The 26,687-nt window shown below is 40.5% G+C and overlaps 1 protein-coding gene across 1 annotated transcript in view; it reads right to left on the reverse strand.

Annotated features, from left to right (window-relative positions):
* Positions 1–19,129, reverse strand: part of ZNF385D (zinc finger protein 385D) — a 440,538-nt gene extending 421,409 nt beyond the window's left edge. Inside the window, 1 exon segment of the mRNA XM_086614812.1 lies at positions 18,988–19,129. Within this exon segment, the coding sequence (XP_086470938.1) occupies positions 18,988–19,129 (142 nt within the window).
* Positions 19,130–26,687: the final 7,558 nt, after the last annotated feature.

A 26,687-nucleotide genomic window follows, 5' to 3' on the forward strand; every position in this document is an offset into this window, starting at 1 on the left:
CACTGCACATTAACACTGCTATCATTTGCTACGAGGAAGACCCCATTTTCAGTTGCTTAGAACTTTGCCAAACTTTAATTGCAATGACATCGTTTATCGTTCAATGTCTATCCCAGATGGGAACATGGCTAAAGACTTCTGGGAAAGTTAAGCTAGGGAAACATGTTGTCTGCCCATAAATCTGGAAAAGATTACTGGATGTGAATGACTTAGAAGACAGAGAGGACTAAGAAAATACAGGAGGCAACTGAGGGTGTTAAGGAGCCTGAGACTGTCTGGAGAAGGAAATTTGGACTGGGAATCAGGAAAAGCAGAACTAAGGGGCTGACACATAGCCATAAAAGATTGGAATGAACTACTTCCATGTGTTGCCAGTTGTATGGTAGTGGCATGGCCTGCAGAAGGCTAGTGCAGGCAATAAAGGATCCAGTCCCTCTAACCCACCGCCAGACCCCTGTGCTGCACTACTGTCTAGATTTCAAGCAATGTGAGTAGTTGCACACTGCCAGCGAGGTATCTGCCGTTTTAACCTGGACCATTGGTCTCCTAGGTAGCTCTGCTACCAATTTTACTGTGCTGTAGCTTTCTGTGTCCCTAAAGACTCTGCTAGCAAACACCATGGTATGCAGTCTTTACATCAGTGCCTGTTTTGGGGAATTCCCAGAAGTATCACAGTGTAGCTAACATTGTTCTGTTTCCACAAAGTTTTAGAATCACTGACACCCTTAGGATTTTCTTTGATCTTCCCACAAACGCTACCTTCCCTTTCATCCTTTGATTTAGAAACAAGCACCACCTTGCATGCCCCAAAGAGTTGCCACCATCCAATATTACAGTATTCTACTGCCTCTTCCCTGACTTTTCCTTTCCTTGCAACATTTTCTTGCAACATAACATTACCAGCAATAATTTCAACATCTAAGAGTTCCCCTAGTGCCTGGTTTTATTTCCTCTGAAACATCTCAAATGCTGGGCTAACTCCAAAGACATTCTTATTTAGTGATATCTTCTGAGACAAAACAAAGTTCTAGGTGCAGCCCAACTATCTGTGTGCTGGAATTATATTTCTGGACTCACAGGGGAAAAGAGAAAAGAGAAAAAAAACAACACACCACCAAACCCACTCGCACACACAGCCCATTCAGTTGGACTGATCAGTTGCTATATCCTTGATCTTTGATGAGAACTGGGAGTCACTATTCATTCACAACTAACTATTTGCTAACTGATTTCTCGAAAGATGCAGGTCTCTAAGATTTTCAGTCCTCCTATAGGCATTACTAAAGTAAGTAGTTCATCTAATAGCTCGTCTAGTGATTTGCTCTTTATGTGGGAAAGCTGCCTTCACTGTTTTCCTCCAGATAAATACAAATCAGATAAATTTCACAGACATACAAACTTGCAAAATTTCACTGTATGAATTACATATATTATAAATCATCATATTTCTACTCGAAGAACTCTAAGTTTCTGCAGGCAGAGCATAGATACCAGAAGACTTTCCATTCAGGATTCTCGTTTGCTTCCTGGCTTCAATTAAGAGAGAATTAAAACAGCATATCTACTGTTTTATTCTGTTGGGATCAGGATATTTGTCAAATACTCCTTTCAACTGTTGAACTGGAATGATAATTATTGCTGATTACCATACATCACACTCTTCTTTCTTTAGCCAGTTAAATCCTTCATCTTCCCCACATTTCTTTTTAAATTCACTATGCTCACCTTTGTGCAAGCTCAGTTGCAGAATGCCCTTTATCTGGAAATAAAACCTTCTGTGTGAGGCTTTGCTGTCCTACTTCTACTGTTTTGTCTCCTTTTTAATCATACTCTTTGCTATTGCCCTCCTTATCACTGCTATGATATTTCATATTTCATCATTCAAAAATATTCCACTTCTGTAAAACTAAATTGACGAACCAATTTTACAAAGTGCCAACAACATTCAAGCTCTATGCATGCAGATTTGGCCAGATGTTAGCTTTCCTCAGTATATGCATCTTTCTCCACACTCAAAAACCTACTAAATTGCCTTAGTAAATTCCTTGGATACCTGTTCCCATTTCTCAAATGCAAACAGCCACTGTGCAGACATTGCCTATATGCCCCTACATGTTAAAGTCATTAAATACAGCTCCTCATTCGCTGCCAGGAAAGCACCTATAACTGGCTGAAAGAGTCAGGCAAAGCTGCGTCCTCTCATAGGGAGTTTTGTATATTACTTTCCACAACATGTGTTCTATTCCTATATATCAATATATAATTTATACATGGATGTAACACATGCTAAATATAAATAAATTATGTATTATACAGAATTCATGTTTTGATAACAATTATATTGTTTGCAGTAATAATCCCTTCAAAACTCTCAGGCAATTCACGTTCAGTTGAGACAATCTTTACCACCTTTCACCTAAGGTTGCAAACTTTATAATTCTAGGCTAATTAAAGGCCAACTCACTTGCTCACACAAATAACAATGGTTATCACTTTTGCCTGAATGTTGAATTATTTGCAACTCGCTCCCATTTGTTGAACGCCATGTCAGCTTTGACTTTGTCCATATACATTGCAATTCCCTCCTACCCAAAGATTGTCTTCTGGCTCATGGTCACTTGGACATTATTGTATGCTGGTAGGACTAGCTCAGTCCAAGTATGCAACTTCAGTGAGTGTCATACATGGTACTTTACTCCTACTTCAAATAACTTGATTGTCAAGGCATACAAAATTAATTCTAAGTGCAGGAGAAGAAATACACTCTCTGAACTTGAAAATCTTGCCAAAGGGAAGTAGCATTAATAAGGAAATTGTAATGCTCATTTACTGCATGCAACTTTTCAATATCTTTCTCAAAGTTCTGTAACATCATATCCAGTGAAAACCCAAAAGGCAGGTGGATGAAAGCGTCAGAAACACTGACCCAACAAAAAAGGATTTTTACCACTTTCCAGTAACGAGCACTAAAGCAGTCCTTCACTCCCCCTGCACAGTCTGCGGGCACCTCCCAAATCAGATTCTCCCTTTTTACCAGCAATTTCCACAGAGTTCTGTAAATCACATGTACTCAAAACAACAAAAAGACATTTTCCCACAGCCACATCAATAAAGACAGCAGCTTCCAAAGAGGACAATCATCACTTGCACTTGTCTGTACATCCCATGATTTCAGTTTGGGTTTGATGTGCATAGTTAGAAGTATGGTTTACTCAGAAGAATTCTTCTGCTCTATCTGTAAACTTATACCTAGAAAGTTTACTATGTTTGGTCTTCCTGGAGTTATTGCCATAAAACCAATAGAAAGCAGAGAAAACATAAATAAAAATTACGGTGCTATTATATAGGCAAGCATGTGGAGCTCTGGAATTCAGAGCTCTTTGAGCTGACAATTTCTACTCTTGTTACAATTGTGAAGAAAAATCCTGAAGAATTTCACACACATTAAAAAAACCCACAAATTTCTTTAAGAAAATCAAATTAATTTCTATATTTTAGCTGCAGATAGTTCATATTTATCTAATAGAAGAGTCTGTAGTGTGCCAGATGAAAATTCAAATAGGCAGGTGGCAGGAACATCAAATCCCAAAAACGAAAGTCAAGAAGTTAAGCATTTAAAATCTTGCCTTTGACAGTGAAGCTCAGATTTAACTGAGGTTATGGTGACTAAATAAAGGGAGGGAAGAATTTTTGGAATAGCAAAGACATCGAAATTAGCGTATCATGAAAAGAAGAGTGAGAGAAAGAGAGAAAATATGATAACGTATTTAGAGTCTTTTTCCTCCCAAGGCTGGTAACAGAAAGATTTGTGGCAGACAGGCTACAATGGGTTAATGCCAGAATTATAAGTAAGAATATAAAAAGGAAAGAGGAAGCACAACCAGATAAAATATTAAAGAAAAAAACTTTAAATGGAAAAGGACTAACAACATCTTATAGTTTGGTGTCCTGGTTTTAGCTGGGACAGTGTTAGCTCTTCTTTTTAACAGCTAGAAGAGCTCCGTGCTTTGGTTTTACTCAGAGGCTCGCTCTGAGAAGAATGCTGATAGCAAGTTGATGTTTGTGGTTGGACGTGAGACTCCAAGGACTTTTCAGTGTGCCAGAGTGCAAAAGCACAGGGGAGCATAGCTGGGACAAGGGGGCCGCGATTCCCCTTGTGATTTGTGGTGGAACTTAAGATTGAGGGCCAAACTGGCCAGTTAGTATTCCATATCATGCAGCATCATTCCCAGTATAAAGGTGAGGGTCAGCTGGAAAGAAGGGCTTTTGCACTTTGGCTCTTTCACTGCTTTTACTCTTTTGCGCTTGCTGCGCTTTTGCTCTGTTGCCTTATTTTTTCTCTCTCTCCCAGTACTCCCACTCTCGGAGTACTCTCTCTCTCTCTGCCCCTCTCTATTTCGGGGCCTCGCGTTCGTCCGGGATTGCAGCTTCGGGACGAGACGGGCTGCAGATAAGAGGGGATGGTGAGCATCTACACTGTGTATTACTTATCTGTATTAAATTGTTCTTATCTCAACCCACGGGTTTCCCGTTTCTCCTTTAATTCTCTCCCTCATTCCCGGGGGTGGGGGAGGGTGAGTGACCGGCTGTGTGGGGGGTTCGGTTGCTGGAGTGGCCTAACCCATGACATTTGGACATAACTGTTTTATTCCACAGGCTCAGGTTATGTATAACATAACCTGGGTATACGCTTAACTTTGTGTCTGTCTCTAACCTTCTGTACTTTGAATATTCTTATTATATAAATTTGTGGCAGAATTTGAGCTTTAAGATTATGCAGAGAATGGCTTACAAAGCAAAGAGGAAAGATTTTTGTATTTTGATGGGAAGCAAAACAGATGCAGAAGTAATGCACCTAACATATGTATACAGTCAGTGAAGAAAAAGCAAACAAAGAATCAACAACCAAACCATGAACAGGCTTTTCCTAAATACAGCTATTAAACATATTTTCATTCACTTAACTGTAAGGTTTTTACTGACAGCATTAAAGACATTCAGAAATGGCTTTATTCAGGAATCAAAATGATTGTGCACAAGTCAAATATCTATTATTTCAGGTCTTTCTTCAAATCAGCATGTTATCAACCTCTGAGAAAATAGAATAATTAATCACGTTGAAATAAAATTGCTTTCCAAAACATTCAGAAGCAAGTCAGCAAATAAGCCTTTTTCTTGCCTATTCCAAAGGAAAAAAGAAAACTTACTTGTAAACAGATGCACCTGAAAATGGCCTGAAACCAGGCAGCTTTAAGCTTCAAAGTTATTCACACTTCACAAATAAAATTTTACCTTGTCAGAGGAGTGAGGAGTGAAACAGCAGTTCTATCTTGTTATAAACTTTCACATCAATATATTTACCGCCTTCCTATCTCTGTCAAATCTGATTATAAACCAGAGATCAGCAAGCAGGAGATTAAAGGCTCATCTGAGAAGATGGAACAAATGAAATTGATGAAACCTGCCCATACTGTGTCAGTTTTACAGAAACAGTCATCCAGACAGAGGGACTATTGGAATTACAGATAGGAGTGCTCTCAGTCTCTCTCTGGCTTTGAAATGTAAATGAAAACTGCTGGAATTGTCAAATAAAAAAAAAGTTAGTGCTTTTTTTTATCTGTTGTGGGAGTCTCCTCACGTTAACAAGCTTTGTGGAGCACAGGATCAGCGTTATATTAAACAGAGATCCTTGCTGATCCTTGGGCTTTCTCTGCTCTTATTGGAGGATTTTTTCTCCATAGGCATTATATGCATTCAATTTCTATCCCGGAGGAAAAGGAAGTACTCATTGCTGTGCGGTCTGTTAGGCATGTACTGAAGGTGCTACACATGAGCACTTTAGAGAAGCCACAGCCCAAAAGGAAGAACTGGCCAGCTGTAAAAGCAGCATGAAAATGTAGAAATAGAGGTTTAGGTACATAATCTCTATTGGATGGATGGCTGAAGGGTTATAGAGTGAGATTTTATTGCTCAAGAAGACAAAAGAGTGTGGGAGTTTTTTAAGTTGCCTTTCCCACTGCCACCCAACTGCATAAATAAATGACAGTCTGCCCTTTCAGTTGCCACAATGTGATTTGCATTTGCTGACTACTTTTTCTTGATTTCATAGTTTAGCACCCAACTGTGTTTTGAAAGTGAGATGATGCAAGTTGAAAATGGGCATCCTTCAATTCCCCAATACTCTCTAAAAGCATGATCTTTCTGAGCGTGTATAAATATATTACAGAACAGCAAGTAGTCTCAATCTCTCTAAGCAAAGTGACACGTTTGAAGTCTCCCCTTCCAAGACCAACACTTCAGAGAGGAGGCAGACACACACACACACAGGCACTCCACACAGTACCTAATTCTAATTTGAGAGCTATGTGGGACCAAATCCCCACCTATTCCTTCATGCACAAGAGCAGGTGCAAGTACATTCAGAGCACTGTCTCCTATAGCATGGAAGAGTGTTTCCCAGAAATGCGCTGGGTGTAGGAGTAGCGGATCATCAGGGTAGAGTAAGTTTAATTTCATTCTCTGTGAACTGCAAATGCAATTTCTCTTGCTGCATCCTGGGAAAAGTACAGCGGCAAAACTATCCTCCCACAGTGGCTTTACTAAAGTGATTTTTTAAAAATGAATGGAAAGAGAGAAAAAGAAATCCTATGCGGAATAATACTGCACTGCTTTTACATTTTCTCAATTATACTGTCTAAAATGGAAGTTCCACTCTGACATCTTAAAAGACTTTCTTTTCTTTCAGCTATCAGTAAATATTTTTTAAAAAGTTTGGAGGCGAAAAAAAAAAGAAAAAAACAACAAAACCCACTACACAGAAAGCCAGAATAATCACTTTCCCTGTCTTCCTCATCCTCCCACATTTTCCCTTATGAGTTTTTCTGCTTTTACTGCCTACATTCTTCACCTGAAGTCAGACCCTCTGTTTATGGCATCACAGTGGTTGCTGTGGAGGTGATTACGATGTACAAAGCCAAAAGTGATGAGTTCAAATCTGGAATGAGCAGCAGCATTTCATGAAATCTGTCTAAAGTAGTAGGAGATTTAAAAAAAAAACAAAAAAAAAACAAAAAAACAGACCACATATATGGAACACAAGCAAATTAACTTCTTAAATGACTGTTTGCCATCGACTTTCATTATCACAACTGTTTTCAGATATGTTACTCCAATGGTTGTAGAGACTAAGTGCTAAACTATACATATGGAAACAAGCACGCAACACGAACAGACAGCACTAAGGCAGATGGCAGCAGAGTTCTCAGCCACGCTCCTGGGTAGTGCCTGCTGTGATTGCTATCTTCTTGTGTAGCAAAAATATACACACAACGAAACGTGGTCACACAGACAAGCACTACGCACCACTGCTCTGACAATGAAAGTACTTCATGTCACTCTTCATACCGCACATTTCTCTACACCAGATTCAAGGCTCAATAAATTATGTCCAGGGAACACATTCCTGAAAAAGCTATTAGTTTATTACAATTCCTTCTGCTACACAGGCTGGTTTCATACGAACCTTCTCGCACATAGACACAGTTAAAAATACAACTGTTGAAGTACGGGTGCTAATTCTTAAGAAACATGTTAAAGATTATGAACACGAGAAATCTGTCTTGCCATTTGCATCACAAAGTCAGCCACTGCCAAATTTTCACAACTTTGGTAACATATACAGTCCTTAATTTTTCCCTACATTAGGAAAATTGTAAAATGATTTAAATTAACTGAACTAGTTTATAAACCATGTGTTGCCCCTAACTTGGACACCTGAAGTATCTCTAGGAGTGTAAGATCCAAGGAAAACAATTGAATAAAGATTTCTGAATAAGACTGTGCTGATAGAAATGCTTACCCAGCTACTTGTTAAAAGCAAAACCTGCAAAGAACAGTAGGACAAAGATAAAATCAGATATCAGATTTAAAAAAAAAAAAAAAAGAAAGAAAACAACAGTTAGGGACAGCACAAGCAAGAGAGAAATTTCAAAACTGAGAGTTTGATGGCCACAGAACTCAAGGAAAGATCTTATTGAAATATTATTAAGCAGAGAAAGTGATTCTCTAAACAATCTTTTAACATGAATGACTTGAGAGTGCCCATGGCCCAACATATCCTATTGCATGACCACAGAAGCATTAACAAATTAATTACACCAAATAGCTGAATTTATTAGGATATGCAAGACAACGGCTGTTAAAGACAAAATTACAAAGTGCTTCCTTGGAAGGAAAAACAGTACTCTTCTACGTCAAGAAAATATCTTACCAGCAAGGTTGTACTACTGCATGCAGGCTGTGCTGTGTGACAATTTCTTACCCAGCAATATTGTTGGAAAACAGTGAAATTCACTGGTAGGCTTTTACACAAGCAGATACTAGGATATAAAGATTACATGGAGCTGCAGCTTCTTCAGCAGATTTTTCAAGCCAGGCAACAGGGACACCAGAGAAGCCACCCACCCCGCTGGCAGGGTGGCATGTGGAGCCCCAGCAGGAAGCCATGCTACCACCCCAGAGATGGGACCCCAAGAATGCTGGGAGCCCAGCTCCAAACAGGACCATCGGGGTTCCAGACTCCTTGCCAAAGAAGCCAGAGACAGACCCCAGAAAGTTTGTGAAAGGCTCCTGATGTTCCCAAATGTGTTCAGTGAATATTTGGCCTGTAGCTACAGGGCTGCAATCTGGTTATGGCTTCTTTGTTCTTGGCTGCAGAGTTCATGTGTAGTTAGAGTTCACTGAAATGCAGAATATTTGGTGCGTGGACAATTTTAATCTCTTTTTTTTTATTGGTTTTATTTTATTTTTTTTTTAAATCTGATTCGGACTAGAGGAATGGATGATTCATAGAAATACACTGAGCTTGTACTACTTCTACACATTTGTGGGCAACTACCCAGCAAGTCCAGGGCCAAGAGGCACACCAGCTTTCTACTGACAGAACCTGGTGAATGGCCTCTGCTACAGAGCACGGTGCAGGAATCCAGGTAGATAACACCTAAACAGATCCAATACTAGTTCTCTTCCTTCTACGCTGTTAAAGAGAGGTGCACCAAGAGATTGGTCGCCTTACTCTAGAAGAGAGTAAAAGGTAGAAATGCATATTGAGTCTGGACCTCTAAGTCCAATGCAAACAGGATACAAGCGCAGCATATTTAAGAAAGAGACAAAGCAAAACAGAGTGGTCTGAAGACAAAAAAAAAAACCAACACACCACACCAAAACAAACAGCAAAGCATTATCTTTCAGGCTCTTTCCATAATGAGTAGAGACCTCTGTGCTATAACTACCTACGCTGGAACATTTCAATTACTCAAGTTGCCAAGACTCTTCTTGTCACAAAATCTTACCTGCAGTTCTGATTTATGTAACAGATAGTACTTGCCATGCTCCTCAGTATTTCTCAGAAAGTTACTATGTTTCCAGGTGGACTCTGGTAAGAGATTGCAAGCCTAGGAATAGTTACCACTCTTTTTATTCAGAGAGCCATGCATATAAGCAAACAATTAACTTTCCATGGTATCTTTTCTGGAACATCCTAAAATGAGGTGGTTTGCACTATGTTTTGCAAGTGATACTTCAGATTGGCAGTGGAATCATTTTAGCATCGCTACTCTAGGCATGATTTGTAGAAAGACAGGGCCATTACCTAGAACTTCCACTTTTCTGAAGTTTTCAGGCTCAATTGTGAACTTCAATCTGTGAAAAAATAACCGGTTGCCAGATTTTGTGCATTCTCCTTCCTTGGATCTTTTCAAGACTGGACTGAAAAAAAGCCCTGAGCAACCTGACCTAATCTCACAGCTGACACAGAGCGAGAGACTGGACTAGAGACCTTCCTTAGGACACTTCCAACCTGAATTATCCTAAGCGTTCCTCAGGTTTTCACTAGATATGCTGAATATAATCAGAACTTAATGGATCTAAATATTTTAACTTGATTTAAAAAAAAAAGTCATATACTATTGTCATAAGATACCAATAAAGAATTTTGCACCTTTCCTCTTTTTACACTGAGAAAGTAGTAAAACAGATTTTCAGTTTGCAGAATACAAAAGCCATTGGCTAAAAATGTCCATCTACTATCAAACTGGCATCATGATTTTACAGGAATAAGGTAAGGGGGAAAAAGCTAGCCACGATCCAGGGTGCATCTTCAGCTTTATCCTGCCTGCAATGGAACAACTGCTCAAAGCTATTAAGTACTCTGAAAAACTCTCAGGTGTCACTTAATCATCAGTTCTGAGAGATTATTTTTCTGCTTCAGTCCCTGGAACAAGTGGCAGAACAGAAGAATTCAAAAAGCCTAGAAAATAAGCAGTTTCTGCAAGGTGGTCCATTTCCCACCTTTACATTTGCAATATAGCCCTCTCCCAAAAAGTAAAATAACTGAGCTGAGACTAGCTTCTCAGCCTGGACATTAAGGAAACAAAGACTACACACACAGAAAAACCAAAAATACGCTCCTATTCTGATCAGATCATTACTGCTTCTCATTGAAAAATAGCAAGACGTCCTCCTGCTGAACAATGAATAAAACCATTGACAAGTTGGGGGTTTTTGCTTTGTTAGAACTTGCCTTGGTAGGCCAAATGCTTGAAGCAATTTAGGCTGCACCCATCAGTACCATTAACAAAAACAACCGACCATCCCTCAGGCTACTTCAACGTTAACTGAAATCAATACCTGGACTGGGAGCAGCCTGCCGTAGAGAATCTGCAGAAGTCCAACGTCATCCAGACTGGAAAAGACCTTGTTTCCCTAAATCATTTCTTGTGTTCTAGAGACCACTTTCCTCCAGATTTTAAATAGATTTTCAAGCTTAAATATCTCTTGGAATTCCAAATAACTAGACAGCAAAAAATTCACACCTCTACCTTAAATAAGAATTTGTGTTCCCGTTCCCTCTCATTCAGGCTTGAACATTATAAGCCGTATATTAATGATGTCAAGACTTGGTTATCAGATGTCTTATATTTAAAAACAATGCAGAAACCCGCAGACATTCTGCCCAGCACAGAACAGAGTATTTCATCTCTTTTGTAATCCTGGCTGATGTGAATGCATCACAAGGGTCCCTTGATCTTTCTGCACACAGCTTCTCATTACAGAACCTCCTTTCACTTACCTCCTAAAAAATTTTACTAACTCCCACTTCTTGTCTAGCAGCAACCATGACCTCCCACACGAAACCACAGTGACTATCAACCAAAAAGATGAAACTGGTGAGGACAACTGGTTATAATATGCAAATTTACTCAATCCAACTTCTGGAGAAAGAGCATCTCTTCTCAACCTCCCATTCCTCCCCCTCACTACAAATGCCAGCAGTTCAGACAGCTCTGTAGTTTCAGAGCTTCAGAGTGGTAAGTATTGAACAAAATACTGGAATGATTTGTACAGTAAAGCTCAATGCAGTCATTGATAATAACAAGTCTTTTTTCTCACTTCTTTCCACAGGCTCTTGGGTTTGTTATCGCAAACTAACAGTTCTACTTCAATCCGCCTTCAGGAGAAGGTTCTACCCACTAATTCCTACTCCTTGTTTCTACTTTTCAATACTTCCCACAGGAACGTGGCATCAACAACTCTTAATGAAAATTGGTCATAGAGAGCAGAAAAAATAGACATCACAGTGCACAAGACGAGCAAATCACAAAGCCATCTTAAAAGGAACACGTTTTACCCCAACATTTCAGTTTTATTTATTAAGCAGATCCTTCAGTATTCACCTTCGAAATGCAAAAAAGCTCTTTTTTTCATGGAAATAAAGAAAATCGTTTCAATGACAGTACCACAAATTGAGTTAAGGCTAAATGCTATTAAATGAGTCAAGCTACAGCCAGTGTAATACCTTTTGAACAAAGGGACATTTATTTGCAAAACACTCTGCTTAAATAGCAACCAGAGTGCTATCCCCAAGCCCACTCACATGACAAGAGGTGTGAATTTGCATTTGCTGACACAGGTCCCTGCCAAGTGGCCCCTTCATGTGCACCACGTCACTTGTCTGCTCTATTAAAATTATTAAATTAATCAAAGAATGCCACTATAGTTTTGCTTCACCTTTTATTTAATGCTTCAATATTTTAATCAGCAATAATTTAAAATCCATCAACAAAACAGAACATACCAAAGCAAACTACAATAACAACATTCCTGGTTTAACTGTTACATATATATATATATATATATATGTGTGTATTGCAGCTCTGCTATGATTTCCTGTGATTGGAAATACTACAGCCTCTACTCAATTTCATATACATGGAGACCAAATATGAAAATGCTACCCTACAGTTTCATGAGAAAGGGAGGTTGAATCCTAAGAGGATAAAGATATTCCAGGTTTTGGGATGGCTTATCCTGCTGCTGCTCAAAACAGCACTGAGTAAAGTCCATCCCAAATACATATGGGAAAGCAGTCAGAGTTGCCACGGTTCCCATCAATTATTATGGCGATGTGATGAAACAAAATCAGTGCATAAACAGACATTCCAACTTTAGTTACTGGACGAGATGATTCATTGTTATAACATGGCAAGGCTAAATGGAAAGACAAAGGCAGAGACACTAAACTGAATACTAAGACTGGAAACTTCCAGATGTGAGTATAAAATGCCCCTGAGCCAGGGTTACTCAAAATATAAAATACTTCAGAATGTACTAAAATGAGATAGTTTCTATAGTCCTGTCAGAGTAATCATTTCACCTAGCTTCACAATTTTAAAGAGCAATAGCCAAACAATCAGGAAAGTGGGGGGTTTTCCCCTTTTAAAGAACACCTTGCATTTCCCAGCAAAGCGATTTGTGGCCTCTGTCCGATTAAAACTCGCCAAACCTTCGGGGAAACAAAAGGTCAGAAAAATATATCTGTTTATGGAATAGAGGGGAAGTCTTTGGTTTCTTAACTATATTTCTGTGCCAAAATTAGATTTAAATGAATATCATAAAACTGTATTTGGAATCTGCTTCTGAGATGAGATAGTGGCTTCGTCATTCTATTGTAAATTCAAATTTAGAATAATCCATAGATTTGTAGCTCTGATTACTTACTTCTAATTGTGCAAGTTGCAATGCTAGGTTTTATCAGTGTCATAAATAACTTGTTCTGTGAACTGGGGGTAAAAAGGCACATATAGCCATGTAACAAGTATCTACTGCTTTTATCATGCACATTTCTGGCCATGAAGGATATTAACCTTTTTCACAGTGACAATATTGTGAACTAATTTGAAAAACAAACCAAACAAAAACCCCAAAACCAAAACAAACAAACAAAAAAAAACATACACAGAACGGAACTCCTAAATGACACAAGTTCTTAAAGAAGTTGTACCTATTATGTATATAGTCTGATTAAGATAAGTAAAGAGATAGCAGTTGGCACTTACGCCAAAGAAAAGGCTAAGCAAGTTAAAATACGTTTGGTAAACCAAGCCATCTTGCTCTCCAGGTCAAACCCTTTACCCATCCATTCGTTTTGAAAGCCATGCCTCCACAGCAAGGCCTGCATTACACATGGCAAACACACACTCACTGACTAGTGAGACCCCAAAAGTGGCTGAGGCATCAAAGTGTTAATACATCTAAGTAGGAATAACATCAATGTTCACACTTTCTGAACATGTAGGCTAGAAAAATGTTTTAAGATTTAAAGTCTACCTGCAGATTATTCAAGATGATCACAGAAAAGAGGTTTATTTACTTCAAGAACAGAACTTCTATTCTTTTATATTAAGCAGGTTTTTATATATATATAAGTATATATATATATATACGCCTACATGAATTTCAGACATTTACTTTTACAAATACTACAATAAGCCACACGTAAAAAGTGAGGCGTAGAGAACTACGCCTCCAGCAAAACAGAAGATTTGATTATGACTACCTCAATATGACCAAGAATATTATTTCCCAGGAGATAGAGAGGGAAAAAAAGAATAAGCTGACAGAAAACACTGAGGCACATTCTTGAATATTTCAAGAAGAAATGTGTGAAGATGAAAACATCTGAAACTGGAAAGCTCAAGCACAACTTCATCTGCCTACCATCAACTGTGGAATTAGTCCCAGCCAGTAGCAACCAGAAGTTCTTAGCATATGTGCATACATCTAAGCTTATACAAGAGGAAAACAATGGACAAGTTTGTAGGATTTTTCCCCTCTCTCCCCATTCTTCCATCAGTTCAGATGTCCACAGTTACAGAAGTCCACTTCTCTGGAGGGATAATATGCTGACTTCCATCCTTGCCACACTATAACCTTTCCGTTACACTCAGGTGGAATAAACACCAAAGAGAAATGGAGACAACAGTTTTTTTCTTATTCTGTGACAGCTCTAGACAGGTGAAGATAAAATTTTAAAAAGTTAGTCAGTGAGTCCAGGTGAAAAAGAATTCTGTGTTGCTACAGGTCATATTTATTTATCCAGCCTGCCTGGGCATGATCCAACATATTGGCATGATACCAAGTGATTTCAATGTGCTAGCTGAAGTATAGAGGACTTCCACTCTCCAGCCTAAATTTGGCAGATTTTTATGAGCAGTGTCCTGGTTTTAGCTGGGATAGTGTTAGCTCTTCTTTTTAGCAGCTAGAAGAGCTCCGTGTTTTGGTTTTACTCAGAGGCTCGCTCTGAGAAGAATGCTGATAGCAAGTTGATGTTTGTGGTTGGACGTGAGACTCCAAGGACTTTTCAGTGTGCCGGAGTGCAGAAGCACGGCGGGATAAGGGGGGAGCATAGCCGGGACAAGGGGGACACGATTCCCCTTGTGATTTGTGTTGGAACTTAAGATTGAGGGCCAAACTGACCAATTAGTATTCCATATCATGCAGCGTCATGCCCAGTATAAAAGTGAGGGTCAGCCGGGAAGAAGGGCTTTTGCGCTTTGGCTCTTTCGCCGCTTCTGCTCTTTTGCGCTTGCTGCGCTTTTGCTCTGTTGCCTTTTTTTTTCTCTCTCTCCCAGTACTCCCACTCTCAGAGTACTATCTCTCTCTCTCTCTGCCCCTCTCTATTTTGGGGCCTCGCGTTGGTCCGGGATTGCAGCTTCAGGACGAGACGGGCTGTGGATAAGAGGGGGTGGTGAGCATCTACACTGTGTATTACTTATCTGTATTAAATTGTTCTTATCTCAACCCACAGTTTCCCATTTCTCCTTTAATTCTCTCCCTCATTCCTGGGGGTGGGGGAGGGTGAGTGACCAGCTGTGTGGGGTTTGGTTGCTGGAGAGGCCTAACCCACCACAGCAGTTAAAAAAAGAAATCTAATAAATTAAGAAGTAATCATTTTCTATCTAAAATATCACCTACGTGTACAGACACACACTCCTACATGTACATCCAGCACTATCTACTTGTGCTATTTTCCTCTGGTAATTGTTTTAATACTAAGGATGCAGAACTACTTTTTCACAACAAAACCTTGACATAGCTTTAAAAAGAGATATAAAATATTGCTTACACTGTGGTTTCCATTATGCTACTCCTTAACATCATCTGCTTAGAGAGTATCTGAAACAGAATTCTGGCTGTAGCCATCCACCTAGGTTTTCAAGCTCTTGGGAGATTTTACAGGTAAGGTACCAATGCTAACCCAACATTAAATAATTTAAAAATAGGCTTTTTACAAGACCGTTAATATTTATCATCTTAAGAGAATCTTGAACTTTTTGCTGGAGTCTTGACAAAGCCTTTGTTTACTATCTAGACCACAAAGGGTGGGAAAGCTAGTTCTACTTTACATTGCTTTGCATGGTATGAAACTACAAAAAGTGTAAAACAAGAACTTCTGCACATGAGATCATAGGGAAAATTTCATACTTGTGTTTTAAAATATTTGAAAAGTATAGAAAAGTTTCTGTAATTGCTCATATAAAAGGTGAGAAGAATGTGAAAGCTGGCAAATACTTGTAACTTGACTCAGTTACACGGCAGATTTGCTCAGGTTTGCAACTCAATATGCACCCTGCCAGTTTAGACTCTTAAGTGATGCCCAAATAAACATACCTTAATCCAAACAGAAATATTGTGCTTGGTCTTCAGCTGCTGTCAATCCTAACAGTGCCATTGAGATGCCTAGAGCTATGCCACTTTTTACCAACTCAGGCTGGTGGCCCATTGAAATGGTTTTGCAGCAAAAACATAATAGGAAAGAACATTAATTCCCGAAATTGAAAGTATTTCATACTTTTGATACCTCCCAGTTCTCTTGGGAACAGTTCTCACTTGACTTTGGTAATTGCATGCACACATGTATGAATGAGTCAAACCTGTAAGTCTATTTGCCACTTAAAAATTGCTCACATCTCACATACCACAATTTCACTTTTAGGTATACCTTACTTATAACCCCTCTAATACCTTAGCTTGAACATTTTAAGTGTATTTTCTACTCCTGCATGAAGTGGTCCATACTGTCTACAAAAGCCGAATTTTATTTGAGTCCATTCTTAGAAAACTGTTTCTATAACTTTGAAAATTTAGGAAGCATACTAAAGTAATGCTACACTTCTTTTTCTCCTCAAAAATCTCCCTGTAGCACACAATCAGCGTTAAGGACTACAAATTAGACCTAATTTTGGTTTTACCTTACATTTGGAGCTGTTAAAGGATAGTAAATGACCTAGTAAATAAGTCCAGTGCACCTTGCAAAGCCCATACAGCAGAAAGAGCAATTATCCTTAAAGTATGGTTGAAAACTAATTGGGATGCAAGCTCTATGTGCTACAGTGTAATTTAGTGTTCCACGTTGTTACAGAAATTACTTAAATGAGAATTTAGTGTCATATGATACTTTACAAAACATTTATAAGAAGCAACTCCGATAGACTGAAGCACACCACACCACACCTTTTTTGTTAAGCTAAATTAGAACCAAGTTACAAAATACCTCCCTAAATTAACTAGTTTATGGTAGAGCTACTTTGATAATATTTCAATCACTGCAGCATACTGCAGTATTATAAACTTTGCCATAATTGCATAGCTATATCAGCTTGGCTGGATACCTTACACCCCACAGTCAGTGGGTTCAGTTCTGGCTCTTCTCAGGTCAGTGGCAAAATTCCCACTGACTTTCCTGCATCCAGGATTTTGGTCTATGTGTCTAGCCACTACATTACACCCACAAATAACAGGTATATAACTTAAAGGGATTCCACCAACTCTCTTTTTCATGTGAGTTATTTCCCACTACCAGCCTTACACTCAGAATTAACAGGATAAATATTTACAACCATTTTAAACAATCACTTTTACTCCTTAACTTTTCTGCATAGTCATTTATTTTAGAGGGTTTTGATACCCACCGACAAAACCTTCATTCAGACTTCTAGCCTGTTTCATCTTTGCCTTGTGCAAGAGGGACAAACAAGCAAAAGAGAAAAGGAGGTGTGGCTGCAAAAGCACTCTAGCTCAGAAACATCCAGGTGATGGTCGCTGGGAGAAGCAACTTCTAGTTTTCTTTCGTTTCAGACCTGCGCTTGGGGGTGTCACTTTCATAGCAAGCACCTTTTTCAGAACGCCGTCACCTAAGATGCCAGGCTCCACGTCATCCCAACATCTTTGCCAACAACATTACTGCGTGTGCTACAGCAGTTCTCTTGTGAGGAGAACAAATTACTCCTTCGGCCAAATTTTTTTCTCTGGAAAAGGCACGAAGTTACTTTGGGGACTAACATACTCAATAACAAGCAAGCACAAATTAAAGCAGAACACAAACACAACTGAAACTGTTACTTTATCCTTGAGGGGTTAGGTCAGAGGCTTCTGCAGACTCACCCAAACAGTGGGATTAAAATCCACGGGGAACGCACAGCTAGAACAAATTCTAGTGAGACTTCAGACACTGTGACCGTATCTACAAGCAGTTGGGTTTGTTCATCAAAGCAGACAACGGTGACGGCCAAGCGGTACAGTAAGGAAACCGTACATGACAGATTTGGCTCTGAGTAACCGCATTCACCGCTCAGCACACAACGGGTCACGGACCTGAACACTTGTTTTCAATAGTTCGTGCAACCCCATTCCCTTCCACGTTTCAAAGTCAGGATCTGATTTTGGAAGAACTGTTTGTGTGCTGCTTAGCCTTGGAAGAGAGCATCTATCTCCTCGAACAAGCAAGAGGGGGACAGGAGCACCCAGGGCAAGTATTTTTAACAGTGCTTCCCAGGCATTAAGACCAAGATGCAAGCCAAAAAAGATTTCGAGGACTCTTCCCAGATTCACTGGCGTTTGCCAGGTCGGCTTTCTGCAACAACCAAAGAAGCCGCTGTCAAAGCAAGACGCCAACACGCACGCGAACGCTGTTCCTCTCCCCTTTCCCCGGTACGCGGTAAATAAGGGGAGTGAGGCGCTTCTCGGCGGAGTTCGGACGCGGGGAGCTCCCCTCGCTTCGCGCCCGCTGAAGGGGAAAGAAGAGGATCCCCCTGCCCCAAAGGAGCCGGGCGGCTACAACAAGTCACGGACAAGTTGGCCTCGGGGGTGCCCTGCGCGGACCTCGGGGCTTCCCCGTCCCACCTCGGTGCGCGCCCCGCCGAGCCCCGCCGCGGCCGCCCCCTTACCGTGCCGCGGCTGGGACTTGCCGCCCGGCGGCTTCTCCTTCCTGCCGCCCGCCGCGCTCCGCATCCGCCAGCACGCCGCCCCCCTGCCCAGCGAGCCGGCCATGCCGCGGGCGGGCGCGGCCCCGCGCCGAGCCTGGCGGGGAGAGCGCGGGGGCGGCGATGGAGCGCAGGACCCGCTGCCCGGCGGCGGCGGCGGGCGGGAGCTGTGCGGTCCCGGCGGTCCCGCCTCCGCCCGGCCCGGTGTCAATCAGCGCGGGCGGGCAGCGCGGAGCCCCGGGCAGCACCGCCCCGCGCCCCCCGCCCGGCTCACTCGGGGCGGTGTCCGGAGCGCCGGGGGACGGCGCTCGGCCCCCCCTGGCCAGCCGCCTCCGTGCGCCGCCGCGGTCTGCGGGGGGGCTGAGCGACGGCAGCCCCCAGTTCGTGCCGTGGGGAGGGAGAACATCAGAGGAGGCGGCGGTGGGCTCCCGGGACCAGAACGCTTCCACGCTTGGGAAATGACAGTCCTCAGCACAACCCTCCTCCTGCCCGCCGGCAAGTCCTCCTACAGCACCTTCCCTGAAAAACATGTGTACGTTACCTCCTGCCATCAAAATCATTGGTTCTGCACACTCCTGACTCCAGAACGATGAGTAACTCAACCTGAGATTCCCACTTCCCACAAGCCCATGTGTGGTGAGAGAGCAGCCTTCCTCCCTTAACTCCACGGAGCATCCTGTCCCTCGCCAGTCCCGAGAACTCCCCCTGCCATCGCGTTCCTCCCCTCGCTTTGACGCGAGGCCTCCAAAATTTCTGTAAAAAGATCATCGCAACATAAGAAACATAGTATTCTCTAAAATTTGTTATTCCCTTAAAATCAGGTTTAGTGATTAATAAGTTCCAGGCACAGAGAGATGGAATATTAGCAATTTTCAGGCAAGATAAAATAGTTTGGCAAGCAGTTTTAGCCCCGAGGATTTGGCAGAGTAGTATGTTTCCTAAGTACAAATAACGTGCATAACATTTGTTTGTAATCTTGAGAATAAATCCACCTGTATGCAAATTAGAGAAGTCACTGCAACAGCCCTGAAAAGGTATTATATGGTTGATTTTTAATTTTCCATACACATATATATCTATATGTCATCAATGCTTCCAGCAGGCATATCCTTCTTTCTGTCTGGATAATTTGAAATATAGAGAAAATGTATGCAGAATTTGCCCTGATCAGAGAAAATAAAACCTCCTTCCTGTGCCACTATGTTCTGTTTCCTTGACTTCAAGGAGCTTGTGGAGAAAGATAATCAGGATTCATTGTTACCATAACTTTAAAACATATTATTTGGAAACTGACTCAGAACCAAGTTGCCCTTTTTTAATTACTTTTTGGTTTGGGGAGGCTCTGTTTGGCTTTGAAACCTCAAACAGCCAAGGTGTAAAGGAGCCGTAGCCTATGATGCAACAGTATTGTTTTGTCCTCCAGATAAAAATTATCCACCTTCTTTTTCAATGCTCCTCTCCTCCAAAAGCCTCTGTTAATTCATTATCCATCCTAAGCCCTGAATTCCCCCCAGCTGTTCTGCCTCACCTGTGAATTCTGGCTTGCAGAAGCGAGTCAATCCAATATCATTGCCTGCTGAAGCTGTTGGTGTTTGAACACACTGCATCAGGGGTGCTTTCCATTAGCACTGAGAATGATTCATGTGAACAAGGATCACTGACCTTGACCTGACATGTACAGATACACCCCATGGTGATGAATGTAATAGAATAAACAGTTAGATATGACTGCTTATTCCCTCTTGTGGTGTTGCTCTTGCCCAACTCTCTTGCGCTATAATACAAATAATGACTCATTTGCTTACCCTCTTAATATCACATTTAGAAACTTGCTATTCATCTCTGCTTGAAGGATCTTGAATAAATACACTCCCAGAATGACTGATTTAAATCACATATATTTCTATCACTTGATCCTGTTTCTATTGTTGTTGATAAAGACTACCCAGGTTGGGTGTGTGGTGTATCATGTCACTGCCGTTCTACATGAGGATGTTTTTTATAGTGAATAGTCTTTTGTTAAATGTACTTTTTAAATAATATTTACACAGAGGAGGAGGAAGAAAGAAAAACAAAAGATAATACATCTGGAGCTATATCTCCTTTTGCAAAGAATATGAAAATCCTACAGCAATTAGTTGGGATGCAAATTAAGAATAGAGTATAAAAAAGTTTTGTAGATAGCAATATTTTTAAATGATATAGCATGTAAACTAAGGAACTAGTGAGGAGAAGGAAAAGTCTGCAATACTTGTATGTAGAATTAATATTACAGAATGTGTTTAATAAATAGGAAAGAAAAAACAAAAACAGACATACCAACCTTATATACATCTGTCTTTGTGCAAAGATGTATTTCTGCAGAAAGTTCCACTGTTGAAAAAATATATTTGCAACCCCTTCTTGAAAGATTGCCTTTTCCATGGTCAACATTTAATAACTTTCCTTCTTCTGTTTTTTTTTTTTTTAAAAAAAAGAGTGAAAAAAAAATTAAAAAAAAAAAGAGTGAAAGACACAAGAGTCATCTTAAACATTATTGTACAGTGTAGTACCTGTGATTTAAGGGACTATCATACTTATTCATCATATGCCAACAAAAGGTGTAACAGGGAATATGAGCAACCTCTATTGAAAAGAAAATGTACAGATATCATAAAATGATAATATAGAAATGTTATATGATACTTCTATGTATCATACTGTTATTCCCTTAGTGTAGCATCATAAGTTGCAGGCTAATTTTTGTTTATTCTTGTTTATGTTTCCCGCTCATTTAATATTGAAGATGTACAACTGTTTTCCTGTATTAACTTGGGGCTGTTATTCCACTGGTGAAGGAGTATTTGGATGTCGTATCTCTCTGTTTAACATGTTCTCTGCATAGATGCATTAAATAGACTGGTGATTTGAATACGTGTTCTAAATTTTGCTTATACTAAACTGACTTATTCAGACCTTCACAAATAGGAGCATTGCCGTACTTGTTTTTTCACTTGGGCATCTGTTGTTTTACCTAAGAATAATATGGAAGAATTTCCAATAGTACCATCTCTCAGTGCTGAAATTATTACGCTTGCTTCCTCTGGAAAGGGGAATACAAGTACCTTCTGCCTTGTCAGTCCATCTGAGGACAGGCCCTCAAATTTGTAAGGCTTCGGCTCAGTCCATGGTAGCAGTTCAGCTCTAATTTAGAAGCCCCAAGGCAGTTCTGCCCCTTCTCACCTTCCAGTCCAAAACTTACTGGCAACATCCTTGTAATTTACCATTGACAAAAATTTTCTCTTACTGTCTTTTGGTACTGGAGATATCTACCTTCTCCTAACCTGGCCAACAGAGGAAAGCTAGATGGGGTGGAAAAGCAGTTCACAAAATGACACTGATTCCTTTCAGAGCACCACTTCACGTTCCACATGAGCATCTGTGCCTCTCCAGAAGATGCCTCCAGGTTATGATGCATTATGTAAATATGCAAGTGATTTTGTACAAACCAGACAAAAGCAGAATAATTACAAGAATCTTTCTTCTGGGATAACTTACCTGCCTGCAACTGCCCTCCTCTGCTTTGTGCAGGTGCAGAGCTGTGATAAAGCAGCTAAGCTGGCACCTGTACCCCAGCTTGCTCTTTCACAGCAACTTCAGCTATATTCATGCATTGCTTTGGGTCAGCCTGCGTATGCTCCTCTTATGCTTCCCAGTGCTGGAGGAATTGGAAAAACAGCAGGATGGCTTTGGTACCAGCTATAAGACAAGGCACAAGGCAGGAGTTAAGACTGTGATGGCTCCTGCTGTGGCAATAGCAGCATCCATCCCCACCACAACTTTATAATCCTTAGTATAATCTTTCTAAGTCTTCTTTCTTTCATGTGCTAGGAGCAGCTATGCCCACACTGGCACCAAGTCCAGTGAAGATGCTGCACCTGCATGGTGGGCAGCAGGGATCCCCACCAGCTCAAAATCATGAGAGTGCTGCTGGCCGAGGCTGTTTGAGGAAAACTTCAAGGCCAACCTTAACCAAGTTGTATTCTTTGCTTTCTGTGCTCATAACTGTTTCACAGAGCTGGGAGTAGGTTTAGAGGACTAGATATTCATCATAAAAAAGAATGTGCAATGGAGTCAGAGCTTAGTACTGAAAGTCTGACAAAAAAAGACAGCCTCTATAATTTTATGTTGAATAAAGCAAAAATAGTGACTTATCTTCGTATGTACAAACTTTAATTTTCAGGTTACTTATTGCCAAAATTCAACGTATATTTGACTTCCCAGTCAAATGACTTCCCAATATTTCTTTTAACTGTAATATTGTTTCTCCTATTCCTAGAAACTAGGGAAAAAAAGAGTAGGCAACTGTGAAATAATGTCTTGCTGGAAAATAATATTTCTGTTCTCTGTGCCCTTGCCTGTGTTTCTTTCAACGCACCTCTGTTGCTTCAGCTATTATGCCTAACAGCACAAAACTTTTTTTCCAGCAGGTGGAAGTGAAGGCGTGCATTGTCAATGGGCAGAAGATACAATTCATTAACCCGGCCTACCCTTTTCGTGTCACACAGAGTTTGATCCGGTTGACTGTCAAAAGCAGTTGAGGGTCTGTCGAAAGAGTCAGGGGTGCTGGGTGGATGCACCAGAGGTGATAAATACAGAAATTTAGAAAGCCCACAGGATACAGCTTTGACCTTAGAGCATTTCAGTTACTATTCCAGAGGCTCAAATTTTCAGTGATTCTATTACATATAGAATGTCCTGCCAAAAGTCCATTTTACTCAAACTTTTACTCAACTCCAATCAGAGGGAGCTACTTGAATCACAATCCTGTCTCTGAGACATTGTTGTGGGACAGAGCTGTCTGCACATTTTTGTCTTTTCATTCAATATACTGGAGAACTACAAGATTTGTAATCTCGGGTTCATTTGTCCTAATATTGATGTTTAAGATATTCCAATATTTCACTACGTAACTTAGAGCAGGCTGAGGAAACTTCACGTACAAGTCCATCACTAACCCAATGAGCAAACTTTTAGAGCTATATAAATTTGTATTTCCAGGCACTACCATTTAGTAGCTCACAAATAAACTGGGAGCTTTCTGAATGCGGTAATAGTTGTAAAAGCAAGTACAAACAAAACCAATATTTACTGCTCTTTCAGGTCAGTCAAGGTTTGGTGACAGAAAAACAAAACTAACGTAAAAGAAATTTCTGTTTTCAAAGCTTTGGAATTATTGCAGGGGTGCCTCTTGGCTAATGAGAAGGAAATGCTACTTGAGAGCTAGATCAGAAGACAGATAATCTGTAAGATGTGCAAAAGACAGGATCTCAAGAGGGCACACCGCTCTCAGGTATTTACTGTGCTTCTGCTCTGGATACCCTGAGGAATGAGATTTTAGGCAAACACAGAGCAAAAGTATGCCCAGGGATCTTTGAGAGAATAATTAGAAGAACAGTCATAAAAGGCTAAATTCAGCTTATAATTACCTCAGTCACAGAATTTAAGAACTAAATAACTATGGTAAAAAAGTTTAAAGAGATCTTCCTTTCTACTTCTTTCTAAAATGAAATAAATTTTTGCTTAATCTTCCAAATTCCTTAGCAAACAAATTTGGCAGTCTGAGAGAAAATTCCTATTTCCTCCTTTCTGACACACATTTTGTGTGATCTACAACTCCTACATTATTTCCTATGTTGGTTATCAGTCTTTCTCAGTGTTTAACTTGTTCCCTCTTATAAACATGTTTTGCTGTCACTGTGTCAGAAACATGTTTGCTGTGCTTTACTTTAAAAAAAGCAGTAGTAATACAAATTGAAGTCAATTTAACATAATGTAACTGACGATAAAATCTGGATTAAGACTTTAGTCTTTACAGATGTGAGCAGAAATGTACATTCCTTATCCTAACTAGAACAAAGCCATTGCCCTGCAGTGGGAACTCACCCTGAAAAAAAAACCAAAACCAAACAAACAATCAAAAAAACGGCTAGCTTTTTTTCACCTGTCACCTTCTTAAAGGTTCAGTGAGTCAGACACAGCTTTAGTTTCTATTTGCAGCTCTGTAGGAAACTGCAGAAAACTTATTGCCAGGGGCTGCAAGAGGAATGTACAGAATGAAACATTACCTCTCTTGGCTGTGCATCTCCCTGCCAACAGCCACATCTGCAGCGTCCCTCTGGCATGTGGTAGGTTTCTGGAGCTTGCAGAAAACTTCACCCAGGTTTTATGGTACTAGTGACTGCGAATGGTTTGTTTGTGCTTTGTGTCTGTGACCATAATTCAGAGTTTCACTCTCTGTTCCACCGGAGTTATGCTTGACTGTAGCGTCTGGGACTGGGCCCTAACTGCAGCGGCTAAAAGCACGTCGAACACAGGCTATGCTACATCCTCACCGAGCAGCATGTTAATGTAACTAAACTCATGCAGTTATGGAGGTCTAACCACCCATTAAATCCACTACATTATATAGCTTTTCTCTGGCTTTTAGTCAAAAAACTGTTGCTTTAGGTGTTTTTGGTAAAGAGAACACACTAGCGTGAAGCCACATGGAGTAAAACAGATTTGCAATTTTTAAACATGTGTCTCAAAATGACATGATTTGGTCTGTGTTTCCCCCTACTTCAATAACCACCTAATTATTAAAAGTACTGCTACATTAATATTTAGAGTAAGTATAAATAGATATCTAACAACCACTCCAATATAACTTTAAGAAATATTCTGTGTGCTCCTATGTAACATCAGTGAAGAATATAGAATCAAAATAAGGAAATTCCTTTGGAATTAGGTATAGAGGAGATACCTGATCACCAGCATTAGCTCTTTTTCCTTTGGCTGGTTCCCCGTTAGTCACCATATAACAACATTTCTCTAAATTTCCAGTTGCCTTCACCTTTCCACGAGTTTGGTGCTTTCACTGGCCCCTAATAGAACCATCTCTGTTCGGGGTTTATTCTCTATTCCTTTTAATTTTGAACCCATGCAGTGTTCAGGGACCATCCAGAGTCAAGGGGACGGCCACAGCTCTGTCACATTCAGTAGCTGAATTCTAGGACATTGCCACTGGTGACCTGGCCATCTAGCAGAACATGCTGATGGGTTCCTAGGTTATTGCAATATTACTGCCTGACACCTCTGTGTCACTGCCTCCTCCTTCTTTGATGTGCTGTGAAGAGAGCTGTCACAATACAATGGCACACACTACTTAACCTCTTTGAAACCTATTTGCTCTGAATAATAGAATTTTTACAATTTTGCTGTTTTGGCCTGCAGAGGAAAGGGTTCAGAGGCGGAAGAGTGACATTTAGACCATCAGCAGGAGGCTAATCAAAGCATCCCTTTTCCCTGTGAAAACTTCTCCCTTCATACACATACAAGAAAAATAATCTCATCCCAGAGTGAGAAGCAGATGCTGGTAATGTTCACAATTATGATGCATGTCAGGTCATGTGCTGTCTACTTGATTGGAAACATCTCACAGCTGGCAGAGACCAGAACTGCGTAAAATGCAAGACAGGGGTTGCTGTCGGCACTTCTTCACCGCTGCATCTGCAGCAGCAGGGGCTTTACGAGCAGGCACGGTTCTGATGGATCCATTTTGGCCGTACCTATGTGATCTTTCTGTCTTGGTCAAAATAAACGTTTCCACAGTACTGCATGAATAGAGGGGGGAAAAACAGCAGCATTTGTGTCCTGTGTAGGAAATGGGGGCAGGAGGCAAGCAGCTTCTATCTTACCTAATGCACAGCTGAGCTGTATAACATGTTGCTCCCCAGAAGCCAGTGCCGTGTTGCTTACCACAGGAAAGCAGCATTCCTCTCCAGGGTTCCTTCAGCCTGTCACAACCAGACTCTAACTTTCCTATAGACTAGAGATAAAAGTACAATTTAATGTTTGACACCTCTTGAGTTCCCAATATGTTTTTTCACATTGCGCTTTGAGCCGCAGCACTAAGGGATATGGAAATACATGACATGCATTAGATACACACCATGAAACCACTGACTTTTGCAAACTGACAAACCACAAATAGAGTTGTTAATAATGATGTGTGTCTTTCTAATTTTTCTTTCTTTCTACAGCAAAACTAAAAAGCACTACACACAT

This window comes from Tauraco erythrolophus, chromosome 7, assembly GCF_009769465.1.
Source record: "Tauraco erythrolophus isolate bTauEry1 chromosome 7, bTauEry1.pri, whole genome shotgun sequence".
Lineage (NCBI taxonomy): Eukaryota > Metazoa > Chordata > Aves > Musophagiformes > Musophagidae > Tauraco > Tauraco erythrolophus.